General features: G+C 40.4%; 1 protein-coding gene across 1 annotated transcript in view; it reads right to left on the minus strand.

Moving 5' to 3' along the window:
• The window catches only part of LOC145694500 (SEC14-like protein 2), a 146,314-nt gene extending 141,242 nt beyond the window's left edge, over nt 1–5,072 (minus strand). The window contains exon 1 of the mRNA XM_081770803.1: nt 4,882–5,072. Coding sequence (XP_081626929.1) covers nt 4,882–4,932 — 51 coding nt within the window. The 5' untranslated portion in view covers nt 4,933–5,072. The remainder of the gene's footprint in view (nt 1–4,881) is intronic.
• Between the last annotated feature and the right edge of the window lie 6,270 nt (nt 5,073–11,342).

An 11,342-nucleotide genomic window follows, 5' to 3' on the forward strand; every position in this document is an offset into this window, starting at 1 on the left:
AATCTTGTCAGTCTGCCAAACGTCATTTTCACGTGCAAACATGGGAGTTCACTGACCATCACAGGCTAAGAATACGAATAATAGCGCTAGTCAATATGACTACAAGCAATTTGTATAGTATGGCCGTGGGTCAAGCATATTCAGCGCATCGACTCCCAAAGTAAATGTTCCCCGCTTTCTAGATTTACACTACCCTACATCGTATTTCAAGTGCGCTACGTCGTGGCTAAGAGGTTACCATATACGCACCTTTGGTGTGGGAGAACCTGCTTCGATTCCCAACAGGAGTTCATATAGTTTGGATCCCATGTTAACCTACAGGTCCATGTCTCATATAGCCCACTGGTGAACGGGACACTAACTAAATTCAAATCATCTTATTTTAAGTAATTCACCAGTTGCATCACGAAGATATGGCAATACCGTGATAGCATGACAAGGTAAACTTGCTAATTCTCTGAGGATAACTGTTACAGTAGTTTTGAAGAAAAATGAAATCTTTAAGTTTTACGTCCCACGATTATGCCGGTTAGGATAAAGGAGACGGTGAAGATGAGAAATGAATGAAATGAAGAAAGTGGGAGGAAACGGGAGAACCCCGAGAAAACCCACGAGCACAGTGTTTGTCCACCACAAAGTTCACACGGCGCGAGCTGGAATCGAACCAGGGACCCCAAGCACCGGAGGTGAACGCTCTACCATTGAGCCACCGCGCCCCCTACATAAGTTTTGAGTTCGCTATTTATTAATATATTATAGATCAATGAGTTAGGAGGTACGATAAATTCAAGTGGCGTAGCTCTTGTTAACGTTGGAGTCATTTAGCCTAAAATAAAAGATGACATGGAAATTAAATTAAAATTTTAGTTCAATGTCGCAGGATTGTGCCCTACAGACTACTAACCCAGTAATTTCACTGCCAAAGAGGTTTTCTTCTTACTTTCTCTTGGGCGGAGATGTCGATCACATTCTCATAATCTGTTTACAAGACATCACTTTGAACACCAAAAGAGAAAAATCTTGTAAACGTTTTCTGAGGCAGAGAAGTATGTAGACAGGACCGGATCCAGGATTTTCTGAGGGATGGGGGTGCACCAATAACTATCAGTACATTTGAATCAAATTTAATTTTTTTTTCAAATACCTTTTAGGCATCTGTGATGTGTATGAGGAACTGACTTAAACTATTGTGTTTAGCAAAACCGCTTTCTTTTAATCCCGAAATAGAATCATGACATGAAATTTTAGGAAAGTATTGCTATTTCCACTGCCAGCTTCTCACATTAAATAGTGTATATTCAGAACGGAGGTGAGGGGTGCACGTGCTCCGGTGCACACCCCCACCCTAAATCCGGCCCTGTATGTAGATGTGTCTTGATACTTCGAATTGACGCTCTGCTTACTGTTGCATATAGAAGTGTAGAAAAACAAGTCCCTTATATTTACATACGGATCGAATTTTTCTATCGAATCACGGATAATTTCTTGAATATTCTTAGGAGGAAAGTATGATAAAGGATATTTGCAGAGAGAAATACATTTTTGAACCAATGCATAGTCCACAATGGCGGATCTAGAAGTTAAAAACTGGGGGGGGGACTAGAACCCAGACTATGTACATAATCAGTTCACTATAAACCTCTAAGTATATATAAACAATAGTTCAATTATTCTTGTCACTAAAAAAAAAAACTGGGGGGGGGGGGACACCAGTCTTCCCCGGCCCCAAGGCTGATAGTCCAGATCAGCACAACAGCGTGAATGTTAAAATTGCAGCAAATGATACTTCTTCGGCGGTCAAGTTCGTCAAAACTTTATTTGTTAAATTTGTTGCATCAGATAAATGTTGGCCCATGCATAAATACGGGCTTGCAGGCACTCCCAAACCAACTCACCTAATATCCCGTCATGGCCAAGTCACTGACGCGTGTGCTTTCAGGAAGCATGGTCTTGAGTTCTACCTACGGTAAGGAACAAAGCCTCAGATGATAAAATGTATTGATCGAATCAAGTTTTAATCTATGGATTCCTTCGCCTCTTTGTTGGAAAAGGATATTGAATCAATCATTGTACACACTCTGGGATTGTACTGTACAAGAAAACTTTCGCACAAGAGACTATGGGGATCTACTGTATTATGGAACAATCGTGAACTCTTTTAAAAGAAACAGACTATTTTGTCACGAAGTATGGAAATCAGAACTTGCAAAAACAAAATCAATAACCGCTGTCTTTCCCCTTGCAAGCGGTTCGTATTAATTTCCCTGGGCTTACAAGAAATGGAAATTCCGCATAAATTGATTTAAAAACCGAGAATTCCTGCCAATCTACAGCAACAATGTTTTATTATCATTATTTTAATGACAGATATCCATCTACGTAGATTAGCCGTCAAAAATAAAACTACATTATTTTAATATTTGTCGCTGGTAGCTTCTATGCAAATTGTACCTAATTGGATCAAGAATATTAAAATGGTATAAACCTTAAAATATATTAAAGGTTATGTATGCCCAACGGCAAGGCCTTTAACTAGATAATCAAGGTTTAGTAATATTTATGAAGAAAGTCAATGTGACAAACATTAAGAATTGTTTTAAATTTTATTCAATTCTATAAGTATTTCATATTTCCTACTTTGTTCCTGTAGATTTTAATTGCTCTGGGTTCATTTGAACCAAACGCGTGTAATAAGTTTATAGGCTATGTCATGACAATTAATTATTTTGTGCACGTGACTAATATATATCAAATGTGAGTTAGCGGTCATGACAAATTCAAGTGGTATTAGTTTTGTATCGAATGTATGTAGCTAATCTTCAGAGTGTCATTCCCGCTTAGAAATGAAATCTTCCAAGTTTACGTCTTACGCTTATGCCGGCTAGGCTAAAGGAGACGACGATAATGAGAAATGAACACAATGGTGGAATGAATAAAGAGGAGGAAACGGGAGAACTCCGAGAAAACCCACGCACACGGTGTTCGATCACCACAAAATCCATTTAGCGCGAGCTGGGATCGAACCAGGGACCTCACAAACGAGGTGAACGCTCTACCATTGAGCCACCACGATCCCTCACTTCCACGTAGTTTGCTTGACTCATATATTAATATAGACTATATTCAAGATTCTCCAGAATGAAAGATAATATAAATTTTCTCATTAGCTTCGAATTTAACTAACTACTTGAATAGTTTTGTCTCCGCAGCATTGCCGGCTTTCTTGGTTCTAAGGATGCGCAAGAGACAAGATTTGTGGCTGTCTCGTCTCGAAAATGTGCTTTAAAATTGATGTCTCGACTCGAAATTTGACAGGAAAATCCTGTCTCGACTCGTCTCGTGCGCATCCTTACTTGGTTTTTTGAAATTGGGTGTGCATCGTATGGTTATATGCCACTAGTGATATGACATCATACTACGTCGAGCTACACAATCATGCAATTTTTGTTAAAGAATGCGAGAAATAAACAAAAGCAAATGGTAGAATGAGAACGTTTGAGAAAACTAAAGAACTTCGAACCTTCCAGCTCATACAAGCTACAATCCCACTATAAGCTCATATTCTGTGATCGGACCAAGGATCCATTGCACTACAAGTGAGTACTCAAATACTGGACGTTTACGTCTGGTGCATGGGGCCCAGGCAAGTAGCCAGACCAAAAATGTAGGGAGGGCCTGATCCAACCATATTATAGTTCATTTGCAAGCCTACCCTTAGGGGAATAGTAAAAATTTAATGGGTCCCGGCCCCCTTCTGAATGAGGGTTTTCCTCGTTTTTCCTCATTAACATCAGATAAATAGCGAGATGGTACTTAACACAGGCCCAAGGTTGTTTATTTACTTACTTCCTCCCCGAATAATGTAATCGCCGAATGACGTCATCCCTGATACGTAACGTGACAAAGTTAAGGAAATAGATGCCGGTGATGCACAAAAGTATGCATAAATAAATGAAATATTAACATTAAACTTATACTGTAGTACATTTCCTTACATAGATTCTCATTACGACACTAATAACACTATTAAATCACGCATATTCTTCCCTACCCCCCCCCCAAAAAAAATGCAGAACAAAAGTTTAGAATATATTCAAAGCCACAAATCATAATTCGTGCATATCCGGTATATGATCTTGGCGATTAAATTAAATTTATTTAACTAAAAATATACGAAGCTCGTAAATATGCGTACTAATTGATATTTAAATTGTCTCCACATTTCAGAAAAGGGATATTTTTCATGTTATCTTACTGAGTATACGGTTGCGTCTATGTGTAAACAAATGCAATTTTACATTGTTATATGGGACAAAGGGTAGGATTTAAAAAATACTATACAGTATGATGAATTGTAACCAGCATAAAAGCGCACATCACACTATGTTCACTGCTAACACCAGAATTATTATAAGGTTAACTTCATACTGAATTTTTTGGAGGAAATCTCTTCTTTCGTGGAATAAATAAGCTAAAGCAAGCCTTCTGCAGAAAATTAACGAAAAGATTCGCTGACAATTTATAGCGAAATCTCAAATCCTTGAAACGCAGTTAAGAGAATACTGAAAAAAATAACGTAGCAGCATAATTTTGAAATCTGAGAAAAAAAGAAACTTTTCCACTGACTTGCATTTGAATTACGTCAGGTAATCTCTTTTTTGATGTAAATCAAGCTTTTTCTCGCACTAAATACAAGTATGAATGGTTCGTCGTCACGTGTTCTTCCAAACATAAACAAACAAACGGTAGCTGTAGCAGACACTTTTGCTTTTCCAAAATAAAATAGATATCAAAAAGCACTTCTCAAATTGCATTTTTAGATCACTCAATATAACGGAAATATTGGTTAAATTCAACAAACAATTTAATAACATATCTTACCTGCTTAAATGTGTCTCTTTGGTCATCCGTCATGGACTGAAGCGGATCCATTTTTTACGTCCGAAAGATGAGAGAACGTCTGCTAGGTGATGACAACAAAAGACTACCGCACAGCGCAACACCTAAAAGTCAACTAACGTAACGCTTATAATGTTCTCCCACCAACGCTACGAGACGATCTGAGAAGGTAGGTGCAAGCGATTCAGCTTGCGCTTGCGTTTGTCTTTTTTTCCTTTCCTCTAGAATTATTAGTCTTTCACCTTCTACTTATGACGTAAGAACTACAATCACAGTGCAGGTGAAGAGTCTTTATGATATGTATGGGAAAATGCTTCTTAAAGGACGGTAGTATTGTTTTTGTTAATTTAGATAATAAGAGAAAAAGAACTATTATTATTACTTCTTCTTCTTATAAGAAAAAAAAAAAGATTCATTTGTTGGTAGGAAAACACTAGAAATGTACGTAACAAATTGCGTTGTTGTCGATATTGTTATTGTTGTTAATATTATTATAGTATTATCTTACTACGAGAAAACAAGATCAGTGTGTAGCAACAATCCCACTGCTGGTGGTAACTTTAAATGAGTTAGCAAGAGGTCACTCTTGGAAGTCCTTGGGGAAGTTGTTTTATTTTCTCACTTTTATTTATTTATTTATTATTTGTTCGTAAACGAAATCTTCTCATTGTTAAACCTTGTAGACCAAAGGAACGGATAACGAATGCTACGCCAGCAGGACTCTTGATGGACTTTACATGGGCTAACGGTCGGCACATGGTTGGGAATTTGTAACTTCAAAAATAAAATTGAAAAAATTTCGTTGGCCGACCAACACCTTGCTGTCATTTATCCAATAGTTCCAAACTCGCTATGGTGACAATTGAGTTTGTTGGCAAACGCTTAATAAAGCATCGGCTGGCCTACTATTATGCCTACTGTCAACTGTTTAATAATGATAAAGTATTAGAAGAGGTTTCCATTCTACGAGTACAGTTACGAAGCACTTATACATTTATTCATCTGATTGAGGCACTTTCCAACACTTATGAAACTTTATGAGACATGTTTCCATGGGTTCCTATCATGGGGGTCGCTCCTCCTGATATTTAATTGTGTCTACGTATTATTAGTATTGAAATTCTCATTGATGTCTTCTTAGATTAGTCCTACATCTTACAAATCTAAATGTCTACCCCCCAAACGTTATACAGAAATCGGTCCCACTGTGTGGACCTACAGTGTAGCATGGAATCTGAGCCGGCACTCCGGAAATCAAACCATACTTTCCACACCAAAGAGACCACTAATCGTTTAGGTACACAGAAAAATCCGTTCTCCAGACAGCGGTATATTGTACAAATATACGGAATCCTCTTCCTTACTACAGAAATCAGTATGGAGCATACATTATTCATATGCTACATACGAACTGCCCTTAGATGTTACATCATGTCGTTGCAGGATGTCTGACATATAACAGTTTTCCGTATATCACATGCATATACTTATGTTACATTCCTCGGCTAGCTATATGTTATATACGTCCATTTGTATGTGAGATCCTGACCGCCTATATTGTTCTATATGGAAAGTACGTACAGATGGAACACTTATACAGAAAGTATTATGAAACATGCGTTTTCAGTTATACGTCTGCTGTACTGTACATTAAGTCCAAAAACTACAGGAATTACTCATGCAACCTATCTTTTTAAGTACGTCACCTACAATTTTTTCTCCGTGTACAGAGAAGCCCAACGTAAGAAAATAAGACCAAAAAAAAAAAAAGAAAGAAACTAATGAAACTTAAGAAATAGTTACTAGAAACTTAAGAAACTTAAGAAACTAATGATACTTCTTCGTGAATAAATAAGCCATCATCATCATCATAGGTATTGGCAAGTCACTTGCCCCAAATAAGAAGCTTCCATGCTTGGTCTTCACGTACTATTTTTCTGTTTTGATACCGTCCATCAATTGTAGTCTCCTTCGCCCCCTTCCTCTCTTTCCTGCCACCATACCCTCTAGGACGTCCCTTATGATACAGTTTCTTCTTAGCTAACGTCCAGCTGTCGAATAGAAAAACCAACAGGGAGACTAACCGAGTTAAAATGTTTACTATGTAACTCTGACGTCAGCTAACATACTAAATCAATACTATACAAAATGCTAATAAAATCCATGTCAACTTACCTGTATGTCATACCAGCTTGGGGGTATGCACTGGAAACCAACTTAACAAACATAAAAAAATCAAAATAACTGATGAAATAAAAACAAACAAGAAAGACAAATACACATGCAAAATTAAACATTGTAAATAAGTTAAACTGGATGTATCAGAGTGAGTGTGAGTGAAAGAAAGAAAGAATGAATGAATGAGCGTGACGACGTGTGCGCGCCTGTGGGTGTATAAGCATGCACAGGCATGGGCTCAAACGTACACAAAAAATAAACATAAATAAAACAAAAATTAAAAATAACAAAAAGTCAATAAAAAACAAAAGAATAAATAAATAACCCCAACAACTGACAATGGGACAATAGGACCTGCTTATGTAAGGGTATAGAATTAATGGTGTAACACAATTTTGTAATAAAAGTATGTATTATATAATGTCATACCTACTAGATAGCTATCATACATCCCATTCTCATGGATGGATCCGAACAGAGATACTTCACACCTAGATCTATATTATAAGGAATTTTGAAGGGGTGCCGGATTTTTATTTTCCAGAGTTGGCAACCCCAGTTTACATGGATTTTGCCAACCCTTCCTAGAACAGTTTTGCCATGTAAATTCTCTATGCGTGCAGCATGACCGACTTTTTTTCTGCCAGGTGTTTGTCCTTCTATCAAAGCTACATACGAGCAAAAATTCTCTCGTGCTTTCCTGTCTTATAGCTTACCCTTCTTTCTCTACTGTCTTACTCTTTCTATAATCAAATTCGCGTGGAAATGTCTCGTATAGATAGGAACCGCGACACACACACACACACACACACACATACACTGAAACATGCTTTAGTCTACTAACAGGATGGAGGAGGGCATGTAGAATGTTGGTTGATGCCTTAATCGCCGACATCGGGTTTTCCCGAGGGGTGTCCTTTTTTCTAACTTAGCTATTTCTGTTTTGATCATTGCAGTTGTGCTATAAGAAGTATGAGCTGTTGCTTACTTTACTAACGAAAATAAAACTAGGTCCATAATAAAAATACGTTGAACATTAAAAAAGACAAAAAGAAGACCCTTTCAAGAGCCATCATAAGGCCAAAACTTAAATATTCTGCTCGGGCTCAAACTACCACAACCAAAATAGCCTCATCACATAACTAATCTATTTCATCGCCAGCTCCCATGCCGTTCTACAAGAATGGCACTACAAGCAATCCAGTTTCGGAAGAGGTACCCTCCTCCTCATGCAAACGAAATCAGTAAAAACTACAAGGAGATCCGCTACACCCAACTAGGAAAGGGTCTCTGTTCCGCCAAGTTACGGTCACGAATAACTCTAGCACCATGCAGATCAACCCCGAAGCCAGTCGAGACGTCTCAACAGCTCCCAGTATTGGCGGATCTCCGAACACACCCTAGAAAAAAAAAACAGACTGGCCCACCCCACCATTTTTGGAAGCAGTCAATCTACCCATCCACGCTACAAAACAGATCGTAGACATTATCGAACCACCCAGGACGATCTGTTCCAAACTCTCCGCAACCTAGCCAAACGACCGGAATCATCACTGCTACTGGCGCTGTTCCACACGAAGGACATGAGGTGATGGAATCTGTTCTATGGTGGGCTCCACGCCACCATAGACTGTTTAAAAAAGACCAGAGAAAACTCAGCCATCTGTGCAAACTGTAAGGTCCCGCACGCTGCGAAGTACAAAGGATGTCCCTACCTCAAACAGGAGAAGGTCAAATGACACAATCAGAAGTTCTCGCCACCTTCTGACACTAAACATAAAATCGATCATTCCAGGAAAACACCCACCCACCCAAATTCAGCCAACGAACGTACTTCTAAGACAGCCAAGGAGAAGCAACCCTACTACTTCTGTCACCCCCGCAGGAAAACACACCCAACAGCCCACCACTTTAAGAACACACGAACTAGCAAACTAGAGGAAAACTCACCCCAGGCCTCAAAACCAAGTCCTTTCGCCAAACTACTGCCAACCAGGACGAAGTCTCAAAAATTCCTCCCTACCTACGACCCTAAGGGAATTCTTTGACCTTCTCAAAGGCCTCAACGACCTTACCTTCTTCACCAAGTTGAAAACATGATTATGGAAAGTCATGACAGCCAAAGACCCGCTCTCACGATTTACGACAGCTCTGGAAGTCGCCACTGGACTCCTCAATGATGGTACGGACTAATCACGACTGGTCCGCAACATCAGAGTGGACAGCCGGAAAACCGATGAAATACTCACCCAGAAGACCGAACTTACGGATTCCCTAACCATGAGAACAATGATGTCGTCCTCATGAATGAGACCCACCTAAAACTCAAAGTCTACTTCAGCACCCGCAATTACACCCTCTATCGTACTAATCGCTACCCAAGGAGGCAGGGTAGATGACGATATTCATAAAACAACAGATAGTGCACGACAAGCTCCCAACCCTAATATGTTCAGAAGCAACAGTAGTGACCATCTACTCCCCGGACGGACCACTGCATGTGATGCTGTCTACCTTTCTCATGACCACCACCTACCTGTCCCCCGACTTGCATACTCTGTAACAGCTGGGTCACCGGATTCTCATCACCGGTGACCTCAACAGTAAACATCCGGCGAGGAACGGAAGGGTGGTGAACTACAATGGCCGTTTGCTCTACCAAGCACTCAATACTAGTAACTTCATTCCAGACGCTCCAACAAAACCAACGTTCTGCTCGAAGAATGGAGGTCTGTCGGACGTCCTGGATATGACACTGTCCAAAAATATTGTCATTGTAGACGGACCAGATGTCATCTCCGACCTACAAGTAGATCATATTCTTATAGTATTCACCGTTTCTCTTCGAATTCATGTACCTATCAGACAACTCTCGAATATACAGCAAACAGACTGGACAATATATATATATATATATAACATTTTGTTGCAATTGTGGGACCCGCGGCTCGCAATCCACCACTCTATCACCATCGATGCCGCTATAACTTCCTTAACGGCATCCATACAATCAGCACACAGGATAGTCACCACAAACCACGAAACCCAACAGCAACCGGAGCTCAACGATCTACGAATTGAAGTACTGGTACATCTCAAGCGACAATGGCAACAAACCCGCCGCCCCCTCTGCAAAATGCTGTGAAACTCCCTAACCAAACACATCAAGAAGACGCTACTCCGCAATAGACACCCCTACCAGTATTTTTGGCGTCTACTGAAAGCCCTCACAAAACCCTCCATTACACCACATACTCAACCATCGAAGGACCCAAAAGATTGCTTTACAACCCAGACGAGCAAGTCACACAGTTCCCGGATCACCTAGTAACATTGATCCAAGACCACCCGGATCCGATGGACGCTGCCACCCAAGCAGCAGTATATCAGACGCTCCAACAAGAAGCCCCTCTTCCAGCTGCAGCTCTAACAACATCCAGGGAGGTACGATGAACCATCCAGCACATCTCGATATACCGAGCTGCAGGACCAGACAGAATCACCCCAGGTGCCCTCAAACATAACTCCGGAAGGTTATTATACTCCTCTGCAGAATAGCGAATATAATGTTCGTCACAGGCCACTTCCCCCAGTTTTGAAAAAAAGCCCGTCTTATCCTCATAGCCAAACCAGGAATAGCTAGGACGGAATTCTCCAACAATTACAGACCAATAAGCCTGTTCTTCCATCTGAGCAACATAGTGGAGAGACTGATCCAAAGACGTATACAAGACCACATCATTGCCCAGAGGATCTTCCCACCACATCAGTTTGGATTTCGCTCTGGGCACAGCACAGCCCTTCAACTCGAGAGTCGTTGGCAAGAATACGTACCAGCACAACGACGGAGATCACTCAATCGGACTGTTCTTGGATATCGAGAAGGTATTCGACAGTCTGCCATCACGGACTCCTCCACAAATTCCATTAAATGGGCTTCCTTCTGTACATTATTAAGCTGCTGCAACAGTTCCTCACAAACCGAGCCTTCAAAAATCACTACGCAGGTCATCTAGCAGAACACCAAAAGCATCAAGCAGGAGTACCCCAGGTCTCCTGCTTATCACCCCTCATGTGCGACGTGTACACATACGATCTCCCGACCACCAGGAACAACATGGTCGCAATGTTCGCGGATGACACTGGACAATCAACATAAATTCCACCAAAACCACAGTAGTGGACTGTACCAAAAATACCCGCCAGCTGCCCATCACTATCACCCTCCACGGTACCATGCTTCAGCCCCAACCCCATGCCAAGTA

The sequence above is a fragment of the Thermobia domestica genome, chromosome 9, assembly GCF_964235325.1.
Source record: "Thermobia domestica chromosome 9, izTheDome1.hap1.1, whole genome shotgun sequence".
NCBI lineage: Eukaryota > Metazoa > Arthropoda > Insecta > Zygentoma > Lepismatidae > Thermobia > Thermobia domestica.